Genomic DNA, 26765 nt, shown 5'->3' with positions numbered 1-26765 from the left:
ACGGAAACTAGACCCCTCAAAGAATTTATCGGTGGTTGTGGTGAGCATTTTAACCCCCGACACGCTGGTCAAAATTGAATGCAAAGTAAATGGTGCAGAGTGAAAATTGCGTTTTTATCTCAAAAATGTCATTTTAGTGCCTCATATACTGTGCCCAACCCATGCCACTTCAGACAAACACCCCAAAAATCATTCTGCGGGTTGTCCCGAGTACGGCAATACCACACATGTGCCAATAATTTACAGGCTGGGCACACAGAAGGGATGAGAACGGAAGGAGTGAAATTTTGATTTTCCAGCTCCGTTTTCACACGTTTGGATTTGGAGTGCCATGTCATGTTGGCAGGGCCCGTGAGGTGCCAGTGCAATAGAAACCCCCAATAAATGATACCATTACGGAAACTAGACCCCTCAAAGAATTTATCGGTCGTTGTGGTGAGCATTTTAACCCCCGACACGCTGGTCAAAATTGAATGCAAAGTAAATGGTGCAGAGTAAAAATTGTGTTTTTATCTCAAAAAAGTCATTTTTGTGCCTCATATACTGTGCCCAACCCATGCCACTTTAGACAAACACCCCAAAAATCATTCTGGGGGTTGTCCTGAGTACGGCAATACCACACATGTGCCAATAATTTACAGGCTGGGCACACGGCAGGGGTCAGGAAGAAAGAAGCACAATTTAGGTTTTCAAGCTTCGTTTTCACTAGATTGGTAATGGGGGGTACCCCCGAGGTACCAGTACAATAGAAACTCCCAAGTAGTGAACCCATTTTGGAAAGGGCACCCCTCAAAGAATGTATGTAGGCTTGTATGATCATTTTAACCCCCAACACGCTGGTCAAAATTGAATGCAAAGTAAATGGTGCAGAGTAAAAATTGTGTTTTTATCTCAAAAAAGTCATTTTTGTGCCTCATATACTGTGCCCAACCCATGCCACTTTAGACAAACACCCCAAAAATCATTCTGGGGGTTGTCCTGAGTACGGCAATACCACACATGTGCCAATAATTTACAGGCTGGGCACACGGCAGGGGTCAGGAAGAAAGAAGCACAATTTAGGTTTTCAAGCTTCGTTTTCACTAGATTGGTAATGGGGGGTACCCCCGAGGTACCAGTACAATAGAAACTCCCAAGTAGTGAACCCATTTTGGAAAGGGCACCCCTCAAAGAATGTATGTAGGCTTGTATGAGTATTTTAACCCCTAAGGTGCTGGCTCAAATGTGATACAAAGTGAGTAGTGCAGAGAAACAGTTGTATTGCAATTTATCAAATATGCCATTGAAGTGACAAAAGTATTTTGCCCAACTCATGCCACTGGGGAAAAACACATCAAAAATCATTCTGCGGGTTACCCCGGTTAGGGCAATACCCCATAGGAGGCAATAATCTGTAGGATGGTGACACGGCAGGGCTCAAAAGGGAATAACTTGTTGGAGCACAGACATTGTACTTTTTTTTTTCTTTTTGGCATCATGAAAGATTTGTAGATGCCAATAGGGGCCAGTACAGTAGAAACCCCTAAGAACTGACCCTATTTTGGAAACTACACCCCTCCATGAATTAATCTAGGGGTATAGTTAGCATTTTAACCCCACAGGTGGACCCCTGAAAAAGTGCAAAATGGATAGTGCATAGTAAAAAATATCTATTATGTCATTTTGTGCCCAGCTGCTGCCATGGGAGACAAACACCCTAAAAATCATGATGCATGTTTTCCCGGGTAAAGCATACGGGACAGTAATCTACAGGCTGGGCACATGGCAGGGCTTAGAAGGGAAGGTGCGGCATGATGTATAAGCTGTGCGTCAGGGTAACAACAGGGTACTCTAAAAATCCAGGGATGTATGATAAATTCGGAAGCAATCTTTCATACATAACCCTGGTTTTTCTGGGCATGTCTCACAGTGATGAATGGTGTCCTTCCGAATGCCATTTTTGGAGCACACTCTGCACCTCTTTTGTGACCTTCCCTTGCTGGCTGTTTGGGGAACTACTCCTGGAAAGTGCTGCCCTGGTACAATACGTGATGTGGCCTCACTTCCAGATGTGCTAGCACTCCCCCCTTCCTGGTCTCCAAAAAGAAAGTACTTTATTACCATCTCTTGAAATTCCAGGAAAGTTCCCCTCTGGCCGGCATATCGATGCAGCACATAAGCATTATACAATGCCATCTGCATGATGTGCACGGCCAGCTTCTTGTACCACACCCTCGACTTCCGCATGGCATTGTACGGCTGAAGCACCTGGTCAGACAAGTCCACCCCTCCCATGTATTTGTTATAATCTAAAATACAGTCTGGCTTGGGGGTTTCTGTACTGGCACCTCGTACTGGGACAGGGGTGGTGGTGTGCTCATGTATTGTGGTTAATACAAGGACCTCTCTCTTGTCCTTGTACTTAACACACAATACAGAGTCGCTGCATAGTGCCCTGCTTTCGTGCCTTTTAAGTTTTTGCCCAAGCAGCGACTTAGGGAGACCTCTCTGATTTCTGCGTACAGTGCCGCATGCCGCAGTATTTCTGGAAGTGAGGCACTTGAACAGGGTGGTGCTGGTGTAGAAATTGTCCAGGTAGAGGTGGTAGCCCTGGTCCAGCAGTGGGTGCACTAAATCCCACACTATCTTCCCTGTAACACCCAGGAAGGGGGGGCATTCTGGGGGCACTATAGAGGAGTCCTTCCCTTCATATACCCTGAACTTGTATGTGTACCCTGATGAACTTTCGCACAGCTTATACATTTTCACACCATATCTTGCCCTCTTATTGGGCAGGTACTGGCGGAATTGAAGTCTCCCTTTGAATTGTACCAGGGACTCGTCTATGCTCACATGTTTGGCGGGAGTATATGCCTGGGCAAACTTGGCACTAAAATGATCTAATATGGGCCTGACCTTAAATAACCGATCATAACTGGGGTCACCTCTGGGTGGGCACTGTGTGTTGTCAGTGTAGTGCAAAAACTTATGGATGGCTTCAAAGCGCATCCTGCTCATTGCCATGCGGAACATGGGGGTGTGGCACAGTATATCTGTGCTCCAGTAGTCCCTGATTGAAGGCTTCTTTACTATCCCCATAAGGAGTATTATGCCCCAATACTTGTACATCTCTGCTGCAGTGACAGGGGTCCACCTGTAGGGTTGTGCATAAAAGGACGTGGGGTTTTGGGCAATATGTTGTGCAGCGTAGAGATTTGTCTGAAATATAATAATATTTAGCAGCTCCTCATCAAAAAAAAACTTAAAAAAGTCTACAGCTCTGAGCCCTGTCGTGTCAAAGTTAATGCCAGGATGGCCCAAAAAGTCAGGGACCTGAGGGGTATAATTATCTGGGGCTACCCATGTGGGGTCAGTGGAAGCCCCAGACGCTTCTCCTGCAGAAGTCCCAGAAACTTCTCCTGCAGAAGTCCCAGGCACTTCTCCTGCAGAAGTCCCAGGCACTTCAATTGCAGAAGTCCCTGGAACCCTACGGCGCCTTCTTGGGGGTCCTTCCAGGTCACTGGAAGATGAGCAGGAGGATGATGATAGGTAAAAGGGACCATCATCCCCACTAGCTGACTCGGTGTCAGAGGCAAGCATGTTATATGCCTCCAACACGGTGTACGTCTTCTGAGACATTGCACACAAAAAAAAATAGAGAACAAGAAAAATTAGATAATGTGCACCAAACTACACGGATAAACCGTCTAGCAGGCACACAAAAAAAAAATATAATGCACACCAAACTACACGACAAGCCGCACAGATGGCACACACAAAAAATAATGTGCACTAAACTACACGGACAAGCCGCACAGATAGCACACAAAAAAAAAAAGATAATGCGCACCAAACTACACGGACAAGCCGCACAGATGGCACACACAAAAAATAATGTGCACTAAACTACACGGACAAGCCGCACAGATAGCACACAAAAAAAATAATGCGCACTAAACTAGACGGACAAGCCGCACAGATAGCACACAAAAAAAAAGGTAATGCACACCAAACTACACGGACAAGCCGCACAGATGGCACACACAAAAAATAATGCGCACTAAACTACACGGACAAGCCGCACAGATAGCACACAAAAAAAATAATGCGCACTAAACTACACGGACAAGCCGCACAGATAGCACACAAAAAAAAAAGATAATGCACACCAAGCCACACGGACCAGCCGCACAGATGGCACACACAAAAAGTAGCTATGTACGGGTACACCTACGGCGTTCTGGAAAAAAATATTACCAGGCACCGAAAAAAAACCTATGTGCACCGCGCAAAAAGGCGCTACAAATGCACCTAGCTTGCCCTAAGACAAACTAACTACCGCTAAGATTGCTAAAGATTCTGTGCAGCGCTATTCACACGGCGCACTGAAAAGTGCGTCCAGTGCAGAACAACGCTAACACAGCGCACTGAAAAGTGCGTTTGGGTTCAGAAGGGACAGACAGGGAAAAACGGAAGACACGTGGGATCACACAAGGCGATCACACAGGGAACACACAGGAAAAAACAGATAGGGATGGGAATTTGTAGGGAACAATAGGGATCAGATAAGGATCAGAACACTATTTATAGTGTAAAAGTGTATTTTGGTGCACACAGTAACGCTCTTTCCTCTCTCCAGCGATACCAAACCAAAATGGTGCCGCTGGAGGAAGAGGAAAGTGCTAAAAGCACGTTTTTTAGCCTAAAATCGCTGTAATTGGCCAGTCAGGTTTGACTGGCCAATCACGGCGATCGGCGGGCGGGACCAATTTGATTGGTCGGGTGACGGAGACAGGAACTCCTCCTGCCTCTGTCACCCAAATTTCAGCCCGATGTCACCACGTCTCGCGACGTGGTGACAATTCTAAAATAGTATGCGCTCGCGCAGTAGCTGTACTGCGCTGAGCGCCAATAGTGGGAAGCTGCGCAGTACAGCTACGGCGCGGAGCGCTAAGGGGTTAAATAAGGGGCCTATTCTTCCAAGAAAGAAAACATTTTAGTGCAAGTTAATATAAGTAACATTGCAATATATCTTAGCAGAGGAAAGTAAAGCTTTTTTTTTAATGTACTTTGCTTTTATCATGCTCTTATAAAGGGCAGTTTCTGTGTAATGTGGCCAAAAGGGCAAAAATGCCTTTTTAGGCTCACATGTGGTAAGATAAAGAAAGTTCGAAGGAGAAGAACAAAAACAGAAATAGACACAATGGGGCAGATTTATCAAGCAGTCTGAATGTCAGAATATTTCCAGTTGCCCATGGCAACCAATCACAGCTCAGCTTTCATTTGACCAGTGCTCATGAATATTTTAAAGGGGAGCTGTGATTGGTTGCCATGGGCAATTGGAAATATTCTGACTTTCAGACACTTGATAAATCTGCCCCAATGGGGCTCATTTACTTACCTGGTCCATTCGCGATCCCGCGGAGCGATGTCCGACGTTGATTCGGAGCTTGCCGGGATTCACTAGGGTCGTGCGCCCGATATCCACTAGGTGTCGCTTCTGCGCAGATCAGGGAATTGTCCAAAGTATTTAGACACACTGCGGGATTTAACTTAAAAATTGTGTCGCAGCCATGCACTTACATACACCTGGTCGAAGCTGGTGAACTCCGGCCGATCTGATCGGGGAAGCGACACATTCAGCAAGTTGGGCGCACAATGTAAGTGAATCGCGGCACAGTGCATTGTCATCAGACAATGCACTTTCGGGATCACCTCCGGACCGGGTAAGTAATGCCCTAATATGTCAGCTTTTATTTTGTGTATGTTTGACTACCGTAATAAACATTAATAAAATCCTATAGAAAGCACATAATAGAATGGGAGCCACAGCATTATCAGTCAGTATGACAATACATATGACGTTGTGTGGTACATTTTATGGCACTACGGGCCGGCCAGACCAGAAATTAATACTGCAATATTGTACATATTTTAGCTGTTTGAAACTGATCTAAGGCAGAACCCCATATACAGTAATAAGGGAGCTTATATAATGAAAAGGGTGCACAGCATATATCATAGAAACGGAGGAGGCTGGTTTAAATATGTGGATTAGAATTATAATGGAGGAGATTTGGGTCCTGATAGTGTGTGGCTGCCAACTGCTCCTGGACTGACGCTGTGTAATGACCTGCATATTCCTAGTTGTACTCCTCATATATTGGGCAACTGATTTAAAGTTTTTGAAAGGTGAGGTATTCTTTTAACGGTAAAATTAAATATGCAAGCGAAAATTACCTCCTTCACCAAGCTGGCAAGATGTAAAGCAGTGAGAGGGGTCTGCTCAGCAACCTTCATGACAATTACATTCCCAGTAGCCAGTGCTGGGCCAAACTTCCAGGCCAACATCACAAGAGGGAAATTCCACTGTAAGAAAGGATAGAAATCAACTCTGCTTACCAAGCAATTGCAAAGGTTGTTTGCTTGGGGGAGTTAGAAAATCATGTTCCCAAAAAAACAGACCTTCAAGGAAAGCCTACCGGTATGATTTGTGCACAGACTCCCACTGGTTCATGCCTGGTGTAGGCGAAATAGTCTCCATCAATTGGAATGGTTTTTCCATGCCATTTGTCAGCCCATCCAGCATAGTATCTAAGTATAATGAAAAACCATGAACACTTTAAGGCAGCTTTACCTGTAAAGAAATGTGTAGTACTACAGAAATGCCCCCTCTATACTTAAAGGAAACCTGTCACCACAGCCCACATTTTACAGCTAGCACATGTTCCAAAACCCCATAAAAGCAAGCATTCTCGCTGCTGGTTCAGTGAGCTCAATCGCTCTGACATGTGCAGTGAGAGCTGGAGACAAGTCAAGTCGTCTGCTATTGTCATGTTATGGATTTTGGAACATGTGCGTTGTGGAGACAGGTTCCCTTTAAAGTTCATTGCAATAAAGAAGCATGTCATACTTACAGGATGTTCCCCCTGAAGAAGTTTTTTTTTTTTTTTTGGGGGGGGGGGTCTCTGGAGAAATCCAAAAAGGGAGTGGAATTAATGATGATAATAATAAGTGTGCATTGTCAGGACACTGCTCATCTAAATAGAGGTATGGCTTCTAAAAGAAGACTTTAGAGGACACACTGGCAGTTCATCTAGATCACATGAAAAGGACCCTACACCAGCCACTTAGTAAATGGTGGTCACCACATAATCCAAACAGAACTCTCCTCCTCAGAGTTACACAAGTCCTAAACAACCAGCCCCACCATTTTAATTAGCAATAGGACACTTCCCGAATTTTTGGGAAGTCTGCATTACTATTAATTGTCTGCATTATTATCTGTTTTCTGGACTTGGGTCTCTCATTTATCTGACATTTCCAAAGTTTTATCGGAGCTGTTATTTGTTAGGCACCCTATTTTGTGCAGCATTTTTGTATTTGATGTCTTATATTTTTATATTTTGTGCTGTGCTGTGGTATTTGAGGTTTTCTATTGTTATATTTTGTGCTGCACCGTGGTATTTGAGGTGTTTCTGGTGTTATATTTTGTGCTGCATTGTGGTATTTTAAGTTTTTATTGTTATATGTTGTGCTGCACTGTGGCATTGATGTTTTCTAGTGTTATATTTTATGCTGCACTGTGGTATTCAAGGTTGTTCTGGTGTTATATATTGTGCTGCACTGTGGTGGCTATAAGTGAAAGTCCTTAAAGGGGTATTCCCATGTGGGTATTCACATTTAATTAAATTCATTTGCAATATATAAACATTTCTTCATTTAGATGTTATTAAAAAAAATGTTCCTGTGTGAAGATAATTTCTCATAAATGTAGCCATGTTGTCCCTTAGAAACGAGATAGCTTCCTCAGATACGACCACCTCACATTTTGGCAGCAGTGGCCAGACATATGCTATTGAGTCCTGCCTTACCTCCTGATCTAGCAATCATTACCACAGGACGGCTGTGGGACATGCAGTAACTCCTGGACATTTCATATACAAAAACTTTTTGTTTCTTTGGGCAATCACTCCAGCAGAGGTGACCGTATCCAAGGACACAGTCTTGTTTCTAAGGGACCAAATAACTACATTTATGAGAAATTATCTTCAAACAGGAACATTTTTTTAATAACATATAATTGAAGAAATGTTTATATATGTCAGATTAATCAAACTGAATGTGAATGCCCAGACGAGAATACCCCTTTAAAGTTTAATAGTATTAAAATGATGCCCGTAGACCAAAGCTGTTTTTTTCACCCCTATTTAAGTTAAACAGTGACTTAAAGACTGTAGTAATCAAAGCAGAAATTGAATTGATTTCAACAAGTTCACTACTTATTCTTATACATGTACATACATAGAGCTACAGTACAACAGAAACTACTGTATTTACCTCAAACACTTTAATACAATATCCAGGTCTACTGTATAGGCCATAGCATAAGGTTTTCCATTGTCCAGGGTTTCCAAAGTCTAAGGAAAAAAAATTTAACCCACAATAACAATATTCTGTGATATATATTTAACACCAACAGATCTTTATTGTAGGACACTGTGTATTATACCCAACGTGCATAAAAACTACCATATTTCCATATGTGTTTAAATCACTGCATTCTAAAATCTATCACTTTTTTGTTTACAGTATGAAGACTTGCTTTTTGCAGGACAAACTGTACTTACTAGTAACACTACTTAATATTCCAAACCGACACAAAAAAGCTTCAATAAAGAATCTTGGATGATCTTTGGGTTTTTGAGAGGCCACTGGCTGTCATGGGAACATCCAGATGATATCCAATGTTTAATAGCTGTGATGGCAATACACTGCTCATGGATGTTAGTGGCTAGAGTCTTGTGTATTATATGGTAGATACCTGCCATATATGATGAGCTCAATGTGTGGGGCCTCTCTATACAGCCTTAATGACACAGGCAATTTATGTGCTGTTAAGACTTTAAGCCCTTAATGTGCAAATGTTTTCTTTTTTCCATGTAAAGCACTGTGTGAGGGTAACACATTGCACTTTGTATTGATGGTGTTTAATATTCCATACCCTGTACTGGGAAACGTGAAAAAAATTCCAAATGCAGAGAAATTGTTGGAAAAACGCATTTGTGGCTTGGGCTTACAGCTCTCACTGTGCGCCCCAAAATGACATGTCTACATTATACTTTGGGTCGGTACGATCACAGGGATACTAAATTTATATGGGTTTTATTGTGTTTAAATACATTGAGAAAAATGAAAACATTCTGTAGAAAAAAAAATTCTTCAATGTGGCATCTTCTAGCGCTAATAACTTTTACATACTTTGATGTATGAAGCTGTGTGACGTCATTGTTTGCGAGATGAGAAGACTTTTTCATTGCTACCATTTTGACAACTGTGCGACGTTTTGGATTTTCTGTAATCCTCCAAGGGGCACTGACAGAAGGGATTCCCCGCCTTCCCAGAGAAAGGAAACACTGTGAAACCAATAAATCGGAGTCCCTCCCCCTCGAACTATAGGAATGTTTAATAAGTGAGACTTACTAATAAGACTATCAACTGCACTGACAGCAGGAATAACAGAGAATAAGTATTTAGTGTGTGACAACCGCTGAAAGAACTTTCCTCTGACATCATTGGGATTGTTGTTTGCTGGGTCCGCTTATTGAAAAAGATGTTTCTGGCTCGTCCCTTATAAGCCTGAAATTTTTTGTTCGGTTGGTCGCTTCTGGTTTGGTTGGTACGAGTTCTCTTTCAGTTACAAAAACTCTGCCTTTGGTGGTAGTAATTTGACTCCTTGGGGAATTTCTATTTTTTCTCAGAAGCTTTTTTGAGAATACTGTATTGTTAAACTCTGAACCCAAAAGGCGGTTTCCTTCTCTTTCCATTCTCTTTTCCGGGTCTCTCCATTCCTTCATGATTTAGGCTTGAGATTTTCTCATGGGAATACTCTATATTTTTTGGATCCTAGACCCTGAAACATATTAGGGCACATTTACTAAGGGTCCAAACATAGCATTTTCGTCGGGTTTCGCAATTTTTTTTTTTTCTGTTTTGACTTGAATTGCCCCAGGTTTTTGGCGCACGCGGTCGGATCGTGTCGCATCGGCGCCAGTTTGCATGCGGCACAAATCGGGGGCCTGGACATCGGACAACCCGACTGATTCGGACAAACGGCGGAATTTAAAAAGCAAATTGTGTCGCAAGATCAGCACTCACATGCACCGGGGAGAAGAAGGTGAACTCTGGCGGACCTCTACAGGGGAAGCGACAGATGCAGAAAATTGGACGCATGATCTTAGTGAATCACGGCAGACCCAAATCCTCGTCGGACAATGCACAGAGGCTACTCCCCTCTGGGACAGAAAAGTCCCAGTTACAGCTGACATCACCTCCGGTCTGTCTTTGAGGAATCTGAACGGGCTTCTTCAGCTGAGACCGAACTGCTGAACCTGCGTCAAGGGGACTCATCTGTTGGTGACTATGTGATTCGGTTCCGTACTCTGGCCTCTGAGCTAGCCTGGAATGATACAGCCCTGATTGCAACCTTTAAATAGGGACTTTCGGGACAAGTTAAGGACATGTTGTCTGCACGACAATTGACCTGCTGCCTGGCACATCTCCTCCATGGTGTCGGGTGTAACCACTGTCTGTACCCGAAACCACTGCGATGTCAGTCTACGTGAAAGAGGATCTACAGAGGGGTTTCATACGCAAGTCCTCTTCTCCTGTCGGTGCAGGGTTCTGCTTTCTGGCCAAAAAGGATGGGCCACTCCGTCCATGTATAGATTATCGTGGCCTAAACAAGAGACAATCACTTTTACGCCAAACTCGGGAAGTGCAGTCATCTCTGACTGCATGCAATATAGAGATTCCTGGGCTTCGCCCATTACTACCGGCAGTTTGTTCCGCACTTCTCCTCTCTTGTGTCTCCCATTGTGGCGCTGACCAAGAAGATTGCCAATGCCAGACTATGGCCCCCGACAGCTGAAGAAGCCTTCTCTAGTCTGAAGTTGGCCTTTCTCTTGGCCCCAGTTTTCACATGGCCTGATATGGAGAAGACTTTTCAGCTGGAAGTTGACGCCTTCTCAGTAGGAGTTGGAGCAGTGCCCACTCAGAAAGGGCCCAAGGGCCAAACTCTCACTTGTGGGTTCTTATCTAAGACCTTCTCCTCCGCAGAGGACCATAGGGGACCAAGAGCTATTGGCCATAAAACTTGCTTTGAAGGAGTGTTGCTATCTTCTGGAAGGAGCTCGTCATTCGGTCTAAATCTACACTGACCACGAGAATCTCCTATATCTCCAGACTGCTCAGCATCTCAATCCTCGACAGGCTCGTTGGTCCGTCTTCTTTTCTCCATTCAACTTCTTGATCCACTTCTATCCCACCGAGAAGAATGTCAAGGCGGATGCCCTCTCTCACACCTCTGATGTTGTTGGGGAAGAAACGGCTCCTCGTCATATAGTTTCCCCACAACGACTAGTTGTTGCTGCTCCTGTGGACCTACAGCAGCTTCCTCCTGACAAGACCTATTTCCGACCAGCTCTTCAGAAGAGGATTCTGACTTGGGGACATTGCTCTTGTGTGGCTGGGCACCCTGGGGTGCAGAGATCTGTTTCTCTCATATCTAGCTATTACTGGTGGCCAAATCTGGTCAAGGACGTTTGAGAATTTGTGAGTTTCTGCACTTCCTGTGCTCGTAACAAGTGTACCGACCTGAAGAATTAAAGGGATGTGTCATTTGAATCACACAGTGAAAGATGTAAAAAACAAAACCCATCAGAAAATGTCAAAAGTAAATTTTTCTTTGTCAATTCCACTGCATGTGGAATGTGTTTCCACCTACCAAGTACAATTAGTCCCACATATAACAAGCCCTCATGTGGTTTGTAACTAGCACATGATAAATGGAAACACAAAAACTGAAAAGGGGCTGCTAAGTAAGTGGTTTAAGGGTTTTTTTCTCTGAATAACATTCATGCCATTTCCACAGTAACGTTTCCAAACCTAAACACCCCTACAGCTCAGTATGTCTCACTTATGAGTGTTCTCCTAACTCCGGGTCCCGTGTTTCTCTAGCGTGCATAATGCAACACTAGCAAACGGGGGGACGGGCCTCGGGATGCGATCGGGCACCAAACCCTGGTATCTTGTATTATTTGAATGCAAGCCCCCGGGGCCTGGTTAACAATTGCATGCATTTCCCTTTAAACGCATATGCGATCGGGCCATGGCCCATCCCACGTGTGGTAGGGTTGCTTTCTGAACGCAATGCTAGCGGAACGGGTGACCGTGGCCTAAGTCAAAAACACTTACTGAAGCTAAATTCTTGTTGGACTTATCACAAATTAGCTTAGAGCAGTGGTTCTCAACCTGTGGGTCACGACCCCGGCGGGGGTCGAACGATCAAAACACAGGGGTTGCCTAAAGTCATTGGAGCCAAGATTTTATTGCATTTTGTGGCACGAATACAATATTCTTGTATATGGTTTGGGGTCACCGCAACATGAGGAACTGTATTGCGGGGTCACAGCATTAGAAAGGTTGAGAACCACTGGCTTAGAGGGAACATGTCGTTCAAATAAATAATAATTAAAAAAATACTTCATTAGAAACTATAAAAAAAATAAATACTTCATTAGAAACTATGATTAAAAGGCACTGGCCTTATCCCTCAGGCCAAGGTCACACATGCCGCTATTGCACGGGGGAAGCACATTCCCAGTAAAATGCATGTGATTGTTGACCAGCCCCCAGTGTCCTGCATTTTACACAGTACAAGACACCGGGTTTTGGTTACCAATCACTTGCTTTTCCCTGGAAACACATATAAGATCGGGCCGAGAACCGCCCGCCACACCCTTGCTTTGCATTATGAGCGCAACGCTAACGGCACATGTGACCATGGCCTAAATGGTTCCTTTTCATGGCTGCAATGATAAATAAAAGACTTTTTATATTTATATGCAACTCTCCTGAGGCAAGTCCAATCACCGTATGCGAGTCCTGCATATTCATTGTTCCCTGAGCTGCCCTGCTTTTCTGTTCCTGATTGACAGGTCTCATTGCTACCACCCTGCTGTCAGTGTGGAACTAGTACTTAGGGCCCGTCTGCTAATAACAAGTTAGAAGAACACAGATAAGAGATAAACACAAAGATGCTAATCAACTTCTCTGGAGAGTTTGGTAAAGAAAACATTTTAACAGTTTTTTATAGTAAAACATTTACAGCATTTGCTTTTAACTCAATAATATATGCAAACTTACAGCTAGAATAGTCCTGTCCCTCTCAATAAGATCCGCCAGCCTGTTTATCAGGACTCCCCTCTGTGAGGCATCCATTCTCCTCCATGGTGATCCCAGGTTAAAGGCTTCTCGTGCAGCTCTCACCGCCTTGTCAACATCTGCCTGTAAGCACCACAACCATTTAAATGTGATACAAGTATAAATAGATAAAAAAGATAGAGAACAAAAATCCTGCCTGCCAGACCTGGTTTAATATACACACAGGCAGGATACAATCATTGTTTGACAGTATGAACTGATAGATATAGAGATATATCTTGTGTTTCTGTTTTATATAAAGGCCAGAGATTACCCAGTAAAAAGTAGCACCAACAACCCAAATTTAAAGAACATGTAACTTTAGCTGGGTGTGTGACATTTCTTGGCACTACTGAAGGGTATGTTGATCGCCTAGTAATCACATGCACAGCACAATCACAAACATAACAAGTTTGCTGGAGAGAAGGCTGTGCAGCAAGCAGGTTGAGACAGAACTTGTGTATTAGAGGAGGAAATGGAGAAAGGAGAACAAAGCGTCTCAGGAAAACAAAAGAAAAACTTGCTGTTATCCAGTAGAAAGAGGAGGGGAAAAAAGAGGAGTAAAGATGGGTAGGTTGAAGATTTGAGTGCTCCATGACCAGATTCCTCTCTATTTGTAACAGGGGGGGAAGGGGGTCTGGTCATGGAGCAATTGAGGGTTTTTTATCATATGCTGGTCATAGCCTCGCCGCTGGCCGATACATTTCGAGGCTTCGGGTCCTGCGCTGCGCTTATCTCTACACAAGGCCATGTCTGCGTAGAAATAAAATCAGCCAGCGACCCCAGCTGCAGAGAGTGCGCAGGCGTGAGGACGGTAACGCCCCACTCCAGCCCCTCGGCCGCGCCCACTACTCGCCTGGCCGCACCCCCCCCCCTTTTCACGCCCCACTGGTGTGAAGGTGGTGGACTGTGGAAAATAACCGTGCTAACATTTGCGATTATTTAGGGCTTCTACGCTACTGACATGGTGCCCTGATAAATATCCCCAGTGTCTCCATGTACATATGGGTGATATCCACTCCATCACTCCTTGGCCATCACAAGAAAGTAATGGAGCAAGCCAAATGAGAACAATGGGGCTCATTTACTAACGGCTGCCCTTTCGTCGGGTTTCGCGAATTTTTCCGTTTTCACACGACAGAAATCGGGGGGGGGGGGGGGGGCGTGCCTGTCGGACAACCCGATGTATTCAGAAAAACCACGGAATTTAAAAAACAAAATGTGTCGCAAGATCAAGCACTTACATGCACCGGGAAGAAGCAGGTAAACTCCGGCGGACCTCAGCGCAGCAGCAACACACCTGCAGGATATCGGGCGCCCGGACGATAGTGAATCCCGGCAGAACCCGAATCCACGTCGGACTACGCGCCGCAGGATCGCAACAGGAACGGGTAAGTAAATGAGCCCCAATGAGTGTGAAGTGCCATTTGGATGGTGTGTGGCTGCAATCCAAGTCAGTAGTAAAATGTACGTATGAACTAGGAAGAGCGGAGGTGGGGAGGGGGGGGCTGGGACACCCATCTCTTGTCACCCTTGTGAAAGTGCCAAAATAACAGGCAGATTAATACCATGGCATCTGGAAAAAGGAGGGTGGGGTAGAGTCTAAAATACATAGGGGAATAGTCTGTATCCATACTATAAGAGTCATACAGAGACTGGAAGGAAGCCCCAGCATAAGCTAAAGGCTTCTCATCATCAAGTGACAACATACAAAATGGCTACCTAGTCCAACAGAAGTTGACTGACACTATCTCTAGCCTCCTGTGCCTCAATAAACCCCTCTTGATAGTTATAATCTAGGGAGGGAAGGATGGAGCTCAATCTGTCTGGCAGCAGTATATGATTTGGATCATATTCTGGTCTGCGTATCAATTGGTCAAAACCAAACCTAAGGTACTTATCTACCTCTAGGGATAACGCTCCCTAATATATGTGCAATAGGTCTCCAATAGTTTTAAGTACCTAGGCATTTTCCTACCTAAAGACCCACCCAGTATACTATCTTTAAATATAGATTCACTTCTATACCTGTTTAAGGATAAATTTAAGCTATGGTCTTGCCTCCCTCTATTTGTCCCAATTAGGGTTAATTTAGTGAAAATGGTTGTCCTCCCTAAGTGCCTTTATTTATGTTCCTGTTCCCCGCTCCTTCATTAAGATTCTAGACTCCCTAATAACTTATTTTCTGTGGGGCTCATCTAGGTCCAAACAGCATTTGGGAAAATTCTGCGCCCTAAGGATCAGTCTGGAATGGTGTTACCTGACTTATTTTTGCTTACTGTAGCTTTACTCTCCTCACGCACATCAGGAAGTCAGTGGGGCACATTTACTAAGGGCTTTGCCCCGCACTTTTGTCGGACTGTGCACGATCTTCTAGGCTGAAACAGATTGCACAGGTATTTAAGAAGTGTCTACACCGATATTGTGTCGCAAGCAACTCTTTTGTGGTGCATCTGCGCTGGCTTACATGCGGCACAAATTAGGGGGCGTGCCGTTGGTCAGTGCGACTGATTCAGACTAAGCACTGTATTTAAAGGAAACCTACCATTTAGAATGGCAGGGGTAAGCTGTAAGTACCGAGCACCAGCTCAGGGTGAGCTGGTGCCGGTACTTACTTTCGTTAGTGTTATAAACCGCAGTATGGCGGTTTTAACACTTTTTAAACTTTAGAGCAGGAGAGGCTTCGGCGCTGCGCGCGACCGTGCGCACGCAACTTCCCCCGCTATTTCCTATGTAGGCGCGCGCACGATCGTGCGCACGCAGCGCCGAAGCCTGTTCTGGTCTAGAGTTTAAAAAGTGTTAAAACCGCGATACCGCGGTTTATAACACTAATGAAAGTAAGTACCGGCACCAGCTCACCCTGAGCTGGTGCTCAGTACTTACAGCTTACCCCGGCCATTCTAAATGGTAGGTTTCCTTTAACTTGCAAATTGTGTTGCTCGCTCTATGTTAAAGGTGCACAACAAAAAAGATGATGAACTCTGTCGGGCCAGTGCAGGGAAGAGACAGATTAATGATTTTGCCATACGCAGCATTTTAAAAGGAAAATAGCACTTTTAGTGCATTTTCCAAATTTGCCCCAGTGTGTGTGAGCTCGTCCTGGAATGCAAGAATGGGGGCCAAGGCGGATTGCATCACAGCATCAGAAAGAAGAGCAAGATGTCTGCTGACCCTAAACTCAGAAGATAAAGGGTCGGGTCAAGGGGCAACCAAAATTGATCACACCAGGATTGATAGAGACAGGTTGGAATTATATCAGTGAAATGCAGTATTTTTGTTAATTACATTAAGAGCATATCCTCTTCTAGAGTGTTACTATTCTAATGCTGACTTCAATCTTATGATATGGGAATGCCTGGTCCTCGAGAATTTCTGGAAAGAGGCTCTCTATACAAGATACATTCTGTAGGTTTGTTCTTAAGTTGAATTAGTATGTAAGTCGGAACTGTATATTTTATAATTGTAACCCCAGCCAAATTTTTTTTGGTCTCTGTGACAATTGGATCTTAAAAATGTTGGATTGTCATAAGAATCAGGATTAACAATAAAGCTTCATTACAGGCACCTTTGATAACTGTTACAGCAGATTATTGTAGTCTAGGACTAAAGTACAATAAATTACCAACATCCAGAGGTCTGTTTGTAACTAGGGGTCGTCTGTAAGTCAGGTGTTGTTAAGTAGGGGACCGTCTGTACTTTTTTAGTCCCAATGTGTAAGAATCAGTGATTTGGATAATTGTGTTACAATGCATGGATAAGTGGTTTGTGCAGTACCGTAAATAACTTTGAAATATTAATACAAACCAGAGGACAAAATATTGTGCCAAGAGAGTAGGGCGGTGAACATTACCTGATAAAGTACAAATATGTATCCGGAAAAATATTTGTAACGCCAGAATAGTCTAGGCTGTGACTTACAGACACCATGCTAGTCTTGTCTTTTAATATTTACTGTGAATCCGACTAATGGTAAGCCCAAATGTGACATTATTTGCCTTGAATTTTGCTGTAAACCCTTGTGTTTCATATGAATTGTACTGTAGATTTGCTGCAGATTTCAACATTTGTATTAAACCATATTCGGCTCACAAGAGAGAAAAAAAATTGTAGAAACTAAGAATATTGCAAGGAATGACTTGCACATTTTATGCTTCCCCATTAAAGTAAATGGAGAAAATCCCCAACACATCTTTGCACTTTCCACAGCAGAATTTACATGTTGTGGATTGTATCCATTTACCTGCATTGCACTGAAAATCTGCAGCATCTTCATCCCATTTGGCCTGAACCTTAGGCTGCTCGGATTTTGTGAAGATTTTACCACTGGAAATCCACAGATAATAAATTCATACAAATCCCATCCACACAATGTGTAAAAAGATCTGATTTATTGTTTATTTATTTATTAAACTTTTTGCAGAATTAATGTTCTTTTACAATCCAATGATTTTTCAAATGTTACATTGAATTCAATAACGTTGTCACATATTTATACTACTACTTTGCAGAAGCAAGTTACAATGGGGCAGATTTATCAAGCTGTCTGAAAGTCAGAATATTCCTAGTTGCCCATGGCAACCAATTACAGCTCCTTTAAAATATTCATAAGCACTGGTATAATGAAAGCCGAGCTGTGATTGGTTGCCATAGGCAACTAAGAATATTCTGACTTTCAGACAGCTTGATAAATCTGCCCCATTGTGTCACAATTTTTGTCTGCAGCCCACGTTTGAGAAATATTATAAAATAGAGTCTTGGGAATTAATGGAGCAAAGAAAACTCCCCAGAGACCAGGGAGAACAATATAAGACATAATCCATTGCAGAATGTATTCTAGTAATGCTTTGAACAGTCATTTGACCAACAGCTATTCCTCCTGACTTTATATTTACACATGAATGCTTGACATATGCACTTCTCAGTCAGGGGCTGATCTTATACAGACACATATTAATACTGGATCCCTTGACATCAGTCTGCTCTCCTTTATCCATAGTCATTTGACTAGTCATGTGCTGTACTGGGCACTCACTCCTGATCATGTGCCACTTCTACTAGGCATAAATCCGGATAATAGAGGACTTCATAAGAGAATTTATTCCAAGGTCCTCTTTTGTACGCTGTGAACTTCTATTTGTTCCTATGTTGTCAAGCAAAGATCAAAAAAGGAATATTGATCTGCCACTTAACAAATAACTTACTTTATCTGCCTCTGCAACATGACAGATGACCTCTCCAGTGGAAGGGTTAATGGTGGGGAAAGTCTTCTTGCTGACTGCATCTTGAAATTCATTGTTAATGAAGAGCTGAAAAGAGAAAACCCTTCTTATTTTGCAAGTCTTCCAAAACTGATATTAAACGGTAATTATTTGTTTAGCCTCTTAGTAACCAACACATTTTTTTGGGCTGACATCAGTGAAGCTTATTTTGTGCCATTTTGGACAAAGTTACATATGGTATATGACAATATTTAGTATTGTAATAATATAGTGTCAAACTCACACGCAATTTTGTCTACTGTGAATATAAGGGCCTCGATTAGGTCCATGGTTATGATTATACACAGTGTCTTGCCACAAGACAGCATAATAGATGGTCTTTAGCAACTAATATAAATTCACTTTGACGACATTGTAGAGAATGCATTTATCCTGCCCCAGCTACCTGTGTGATGATCTAGGGAGCTATCACTCTACAATCAACCCTAGTAATGATACAAGGGGCAATAACAGCTCAATGATATGTTCAGGACATGCTGCAATCCCCTGTGATGTCCGTCATGGTAGGGCATTTTTCAGTAGGAAATTGCTAGCAACGGTTTTCCAGGAATGTCTCCACCAGACTGCAAATAAGAGTCCTTATGGACACTGCCAATTAAAGCCACCATGTAGGTGTGTGGAGTCTAATAGCCATGGATGCTCCACTAGGGGGGTTTCTGGGAAAATATGCAACCTGTTTGGGTCTCATCAGTACAGCGTAGGGAACTGCTTTGGCTGGGTGAGAGGCTTGTGACTAGGGTTGGGAAGTAAGAGTTCTACTTACGGAGACTGCCAATTAAGGTCACCATTTAGGCCTGTGGAGTTTTATAGCCATGGATGTTCCCCTAGTGGGATTCTGGGAAAATATGCAAAGTTTTCCAGAATGGGATAAGGAAAACCATTTATCACCAAACATTTATAGTACCAGCAGGGCCATCAACTTGAAGAACCTATAAGGCTAGCAGCACATGCTGGGTCTTCGGAAACCGGACTGCTTGCTAATCAGATCCAAGGATCAAGAACAGTGTCTGGGGATGGGATGCCTTGCATCATGGTGAAATGTGTGAGAATGTCTCCATGCACAACCATATCTCATATAGTATCCAGGCTAAATACAGCCCAGCAGGGTACTAGAGTCTTTTTACTGTATAGTTCACTATAATAAAAAAATTAAAAAAATTGCTCCAATATCGTATATATTAAGATACAAAATTGTATTTAATTCCAACAATAACAACAAGCAAAAACCATCACTGCAAGACACTTGTATACAGTAAAGGATTTTCTAGTTCCTAAGTTTCCTCTTGTGTTCAAGCAAGCGACTGATAATTCTCTGCCTTTCCTATTATGCAACTTCTCTACTCCTTGCAAAAAGGCTCAGCTCCAAACTTGTAAGACTAATAAATGCAGAAAGTTTGGCAGAGCTGCAGACTTCCAAACAAATCTCAGGCCAACATTCTGTAACGTTAACAAAAGGGTTTGCTCACAGTGCGTGCAAATTTTTGTGCTAAACCCATTACAATATTGTGTACCGTATATACTTGAGTATAAGCAGACACGAGAATAAGTCACGGTACCTAATTTTACCACCAAAAACTGGGAAAACCTATTGAGTCAAGTATAAGCGGAGGGTGGGAAATGCATTGGTCACAACGTCCCCAGGGCACTGGCCATCCCCCTGTAGTGTATAGCCTGCCAGCCCCCGGTAGTATATAGCCTACCAGCCCATTGAAGTATAGAACCAGCCCCCTGTAGCGTATAGCTTGTCTGTAAAAGAAAACCAAAAAAAAAACAAACAAAAAAAAATTTTTAATAAATGAAGTACTCACCATTCTGGCAGCTCCTCTTCTATCTTCATGTACGCGGCAGGTCCGCGACAACTCCGTGGGCAGCGCCTCTTCTTTCTTCATTACGGTGCCAGGTCCACAACAGCACTGTGTGCACAGGCCAGCCGCAACAGCTGTAATGTCAACCACAGTGGCTGTCCGCTCTGTTACCATTGAAGAGCAGCCGCAGGGAGAGCCGGAAGGTGAGCATGTACGTTTATTTACTTTTATACACTCATGTATAAGCCGAGATGGGGTATTTTTAGCTTCAACGATATTAGGAGAAAATATTAATTTTAAATATATTGCACAGAAATGGTTAAAAAAATAGGTTCACCAGTAGTGCATGTGAAACCCAAAATTGTGCTGGGGGATGAAAATTACATTTCATCCCCCAAAAACAAGACCCCATATAGCTATAGTGTTAAAAAAATATAAAAGTTAAAGGCCGTAGAAGAAATTGAAAAAAAAAAAAAAAGGCCCAGGCATTAACGTGGAAAAAAGGTGAGGATATAAAGAGTTAAAAAAGAAAAAAAATGGATGCAACAGCCAGTGTCTTTGTTTCCTTTTTAATAAAAGTAATCCAAGCAGGAGAGTCACGCACCTACGAGATGCCACTCACTACTGACCACTGTACACACTGGGGCACATTTACTTACCCGTCCGTTGAAGTTCCCCGAAAGTATTGCATTACAGAGCAGAAGCTTGTGATCTGCCCCCTCCAGCGCGACCACCACCAGCACATCTTGGGGTCATTACCTGGGTGTAGGGAACATCTGGCTTTGGGTTGGGGGCAGGAATGGCAGCTGCAGAAAACCTGGCGACCTGGACGGCTACAGGCACCTGGGTCACCCTGGAGCAGACTCTCCCCAGCACAGCTCGCAGCATGGTACAGCCGATGACTTTTACACTGTGTGTCCGGAATAAACCCGCTGCAGCCCGGCCGCTCCACTGCACAACAAGGGGAGAAGAACTTCTGTAAACTTTCACTGGGGGGATTTCTATAAGCTCAGACCACGCCCCCTGTCACGGCGAGGAGGAGGAGCTCAGACCACCAGCCAGTAAACGGAGAATACACCCAGCCGCCTGTGCAGACCTGGAGTGACCCCAGCAGTGGTCCCCAGGCTGACCTACCATCGTCATAGACTCTCCAGGCATCTCATATGCGGTTACAGGGGTTAATCTACACACTGCGGCAGCTGCTCACAGGACCTACTGATAGTGACCGTGCTTACATGTTGTCACCCACTAGAGCCATGTACTGCTGCAGGCTCCATGCACAGGCTATGAGCTCTGCAGGCAAGGGCTATACCACCCTGACAGTGTCAGCATCCTGCTGCAGCTACTGTGGCTGCTGGTGAGGAGGGAGGAGTCACTGCAGCTGGCCCCGCCCCCACATTCAAGTCTGATGAGGGACACCTGGTGTCAAGAGGTCTGATCAGGGGGCAGGAGGTGTGAGTAGGGCGGCTGCCACCATCATGGGGGGATCCAGGGGGAATGTGTTCTTGCGGTGACCATGTTTCACAATAAAAGGTGGGCCGTTTGGAGTCACAATCCCCCCAGCGCCATCCCAACTCTCCATGGGGATCAGGGCTATGCGAGTTGATCACTGGACACAGGCATCAATGTTTCTTGCCTGCGTCATTTGAGTGGCCCAGGCATCGCCTTCATTGCTTTGATGCCTGTGTCATAGAGAGGAGGACCCCGCACTGCATCTGTCAGGGCTCGGTCTGTAAAAGAAGAGGATCACGGAGGAGGCTGCAGGGAGCATGGGAAGGTGAGTATATTTTTCTTTTCTCAAAATAACCGCTTCCCGCTCTGCGCTATTACGGTGGAGCCACTTCAGCTCTGCACCGGAACTGAGCCGGCATCGAGAATCACTGGGTGTCAGCGGTCACCTACCACTGACATTGCCTTATAACACCTGTGGTCAGAGCAAGCTCTAATCACATCTGTTAACTCTTTAAATGCCACTATATTCAGCTATATAGACCAAAAATTGAAAGAGTTATGATACTTGGAAAATTGTGAGGCAATAATTATAGATTTTTTTCCCCCCACATTAGGTTTTATTGTACAAAATTAGTAAAACGTAAGCAAAAACATAGAAATTTGGTATTGCGGGAATTGTACTGACCTGTTGAATAAACTAAACATATTACTTGGAGTACATGGTGAACACAAAAAAAGTCTAAGTCAAAAATCAATTACAAGTGTTTTTTATACATATAAACCACACAGACACACACACCTGATCCCGCAAATGTTAAGCCTTCGCATGGCAACATTAACAAAAAAACTAATATTTTCTAGCTCGAAAAGGTGCACCATGATCCACCTAAAAACCACAAAATTCTATAAGCCAAAACTGACTGATGTGGGGCGCTCCTTCGCCCCGCTGAGCGCCCCTATAACAAGTAACAGCCACATGTGGGGGGTCTCTGTACCCGGGAGAAATTGCTTAACAAATTGTAAGATGGGTTTTCTCTTTATATCATTTGTGAATGTGTAAGTTTTAGGGCTAAATGAACATATTACTGACGAAAGCGGACCATTCTAAATTACACGTTTTTTATTTAATTGCTATGAAGATCTCAAGGTGTTAACAATCTTTCTAAAAGCTGTTTCTAATAGTTTAAGGGGTGCAGATTAGAGATGAACGAGCATACTCGTCCGAGCTTGATGCTCGATCGAGCATTAGCGTACTCGTAACTGCTCGTTGCTCGGACGAGTATTTCGCCCGCTCGAGAAAATGGCAGCTCCCGCCGTTTTGCTTTTTGGCGGCCAGAAACAGAGCCAATCACAAGCCAGGAGACTCTGCACTCCACCCAGCATGACGTGGTACCCTTACACGTCGATAGCAGTGGTTGGCTGGCCAGATCAGGTGACCCTGGGATAGACTAGCCGCTGCCCGCGCTGCTCGGATCATTCTCTGTCTGGATGCCGCTAGGAAGAGAGCTGCTGCTGGTCAGGGAAAGCGTTAGGGTGTTCTATTAGCTTACTGTTAGGCAGGAGTGATTCTACAACAACCCAACAGCCCTTCTTAGGGCTACAATAACGTTATACTTTTTTTTTTTATTTGCTTGTGGCTGGGCTTGCTGGCACTAGTAGTGCAGCTAGTACCATATTGTGAGGAATTAGCAGGGGGACTTGCTACCGTTGTGTTTAGCTCTTAGTGATACACATATCCACCTCAAACACCAAAGTGGGACAATTTATTAGGGGTTTGATTTCAATTAGGCACAGTCTGCCAGTTTCTTTTTATTTTACGTTTATTTTTTTAATAACTCAGTGTCATCTCATCTTGCATAGTAGTGTGCTTTCATACTTGGCTAGAAAATAGCCATAGGAGAATCCAAAGGTCTTACTTACGCCTACAGTAGCGTTATATATATTTGATTTCTGGTTGATCTGCTGGTGGCTGTAGTTGCTGCAGTGCATCTACTAGGAAATTGTGAGCAATTTGTAGTGAGACTTGCGACCACTGTGTTTTGCGCTTAGTGACGCACATATCCATCGCAAAGACCGAAGTGGGAAAATTTATTAGGGCTCGGGGTTGTATTTCAATTAGGCACAGTCTGCCATTTCCTTTTTTATTTTACGTTTATTTTTTTCATAACTCAGCGTCATCTCATCTGGCATAGTAGTGTGCTTTAATACTTGGCTAGAAAATAGCCATAGGAGAATCCAAACGTCTTACTTACGCCTACAGTAGCGTTATATATATTTGATTTCTGGTTGATCTGCTGGTGGCTGTAGTTGCTGCAGTGCATCTACTAGGAAATAGTGAGCAATTTGTAGTGAGACTTGCGACCACTGTGTTTTGCGCTTAGTGACGCACATATCCATCGCAAAGACCGAAGTGGGAAAATTTATTAGGGCCCAGGGTTGTATTTCAATTAGGCACAGTCTGCCATTTCCTTTTTTATTTTACGTTTATTTTTTTCATAACTCAGCGTCATCTCATCTTGCATAGTAGTGTGCTTTCATACTTGGCTAGAAAATAGCCATAGGAGAATCCAAACGTCTTACTTACGCGTACAGTAGCGTTATATATATTTGATTTCTGGTTGATCTGCTGGTGGCTGTAATTGCTGCAGTGCATCTACTAGGAAATTGTGAGCAATTTGTAGTGAGACTTGCGACCACTGTGTTTTGCGCTTAGTGCCGCACATATCCATCGCAAAGACCGAAGTGGGAAAATTTATTAGGGCCCGGGGTTGTATTTCAATTAGGCACAGTCTGCCATTTCCTTTTTTATTTTACGTTTATTTTTTTCATAACTCAGCGTCATCTCATCTGGCATAGCAGTGTGCTTTAATACTTGGCTAGAAAATAGCCATAGGAGAATCCAAACGTCTTACTTACGCCTACAGTAGCGTTATATATATTTGATTTCTGGTTGATCTGCTGGTGGCTGTAGTTGCTGCAGTGCATCTACTAGCAAATTGTGAGCAATTTGTAGTGAGACTTGCGACCACTGTGTTTTGCGCTTAGTGACGCACATATCCATCGCAAAGACCGAAGTGGGAAAATTTATAAGGGCCCGGGGTTGTATTTCAATTAGGCACAGTCTGCCATTTCCTTTTTTATTTTACGTTTATTTTTTTCATAACTCAGCGTCATCTCATCTGGCATAGTAGTGTGCTTTCATACTTGGCTAGAAAATAGCCATAGCAATAGGATAGCATCGTTTGGTTTTAAAAACTAAAAAACACACACAAAAAAAAAAACACAAAAAAAGTTAAAAAAAAAATTAAAGTTATAACTCTCATTTTCAAAATGTTTAACCCGAGGGCTAGGGGTAGAGGACGAGGGCGGGGACGTGGGCGTCCAACTACTGCAGGGGTCAGAGGCCGTGGTCCTGGGCGGGGTGAGACACCACCTGCTTATGAGGGAGCAGGGGAACGCCGCAGAGCTACACTCCCTAGGTTCATGTCTGAAGTTACTGGGACTCGTGGTAGAGCACTGTTGAGGCCAGAACAGTGCGAACAGGTGATGTCGTGGATTGCCGACAATGCTTCGAGCAATTTGTCCACCAGTCAGTCTTCCACGCAGTCCACCCATGTCACCGAAATCGGCACTCCTCCAGCTCCTGCACCTCAGCCTCCTCCCCCCCAGTCTGCCCCCTCCCAGCAAAATTTGCCATTTGAACCGGCATACTCTGAGGAACTGTTTTCTGGACCCTTCCCACAGTCACAAACCACTTGTCCGGTTGCTGATGAGCAATTTTCCGATGCCCAGGTTTTCCACCAGTCACAGTCTGTGGGTGATGATGACCTTCTTGACGTAGTGGAAGTGTGTAAAGAGGTGTCCGACGATGAGGAGACACGGTTGTCAGACAGTGGGGAAGTTGTTGTCAGGGCAGGAAGTCCGAGGGGGGAGCAGACTGAGGGATCGGAGGATGATGAGGTGACAGACCCAAGCTGGGTTGAGAGGCCGGGTGAACACAGTGCTTCTGAGACGGAGGAGAGTCCTCGACCAGAACAGGTTGGAAGAGGCAGTGGTGGGGCCAGACGGAGAGGCAGGGCCAGAGCTGTTGCATCAGCGCCAAATGTGTCAACTAGTGAAGCTCCCGTGCCGAGGGCTCCTGCGGCGAGGGCTAGATTTTCAGAAGTCTGGAGGTTCTTTAAGGAAACACCGGATGACCGACGGACTGTGGTGTGCCACATTTGCCAAACCAGGATCAGCAGGGGTTCCACCACTACTAGCTTAACTACCACCAGTATGCGCAGGCATATGAATGCTAAACACCCCACTCAGTGGCAACAAGCGCATTCACCTCCGGCCGTGCACACCACTGCTCCTTCCCCTGTGTCAGCTGATAGTCAGCCCCCTGCCCAGGACCCTGCCACAAAAACCCCATCGTCGCCTCCACGATCCTCCACAGCATCCACCAGCGTTCAGCTCTCCATACCCCAGACGCTGGAGCGGAAACGCAAATATAGTGCAACCCACCCGCACGCCCAAGCCCTTAATGTGCACATCTCCAGATTGCTAAGCCTGGAGATGCTGCCCTATAGGCTAGTAGAGACCGAGGCCTTTCGCAGCCTCATGGCGGCGGCCGCCCCTCGGTATTCGGTCCCCAGCCGCCACTACTTTTCCCGATGTGCCGTCCCAGCCCTGCACCAGCACGTGTCAGACAACATAATCCGTGCCCTGACCAACGCCGTTTCTGACAAGGTCCACCTGACCACGGACACGTGGACGAGTGCTGCCGGGCAGGGCCACTATATATCGCTGACGGCACATTGGGTTAACTTGGTGGAGGCTGGGACCGAGTCTGACCCTGCGGCTGGTCATATACTGCCGACGCCGAGGATTGCGGGGCCTACCTCGGTCCAGGTGTTTCAGGCCTACTATGCCTCCTCCTCCTCCCACCCCTCCTCCACCTCCTCCTCCGAACTACCATCCGTGGGCATGGCGCCATCAGTTGGTA

The 26765-nt window shown here is 44.4% G+C and overlaps 1 protein-coding gene across 1 annotated transcript in view; it reads right to left on the bottom strand.

Annotated features, from left to right (window-relative positions):
- Positions 1 to 21339, bottom strand: part of LOC140069552 (aldehyde dehydrogenase, mitochondrial-like) — a 37039-nt gene extending 15700 nt beyond the window's left edge. The window contains exons 1-6 of the mRNA XM_072115813.1: positions 21086 to 21339; positions 18444 to 18548; positions 13186 to 13326; positions 8320 to 8399; positions 6462 to 6573; positions 6220 to 6348 (exon numbers count right to left, since the gene is read on the bottom strand). Of these exons, the coding sequence (XP_071971914.1) occupies positions 6220 to 6348; positions 6462 to 6573; positions 8320 to 8399; positions 13186 to 13326; positions 18444 to 18548; positions 21086 to 21214 (696 nt within the window). The 5' untranslated portion in view covers positions 21215 to 21339. The remainder of the gene's footprint in view (positions 1 to 6219; positions 6349 to 6461; positions 6574 to 8319; positions 8400 to 13185; positions 13327 to 18443; positions 18549 to 21085) is intronic.
- Between the last annotated feature and the right edge of the window lie 5426 nt (positions 21340 to 26765).

The sequence above is a fragment of the Engystomops pustulosus genome, chromosome 1 (assembly GCF_040894005.1).
Source record: "Engystomops pustulosus chromosome 1, aEngPut4.maternal, whole genome shotgun sequence".
Classification (NCBI taxonomy): Eukaryota; Metazoa; Chordata; class Amphibia; order Anura; family Leptodactylidae; genus Engystomops; species Engystomops pustulosus.
Note: the sequence above shows the minus strand (reverse complement) of the source record. Positions and strands in the feature narration are given on the sequence as shown.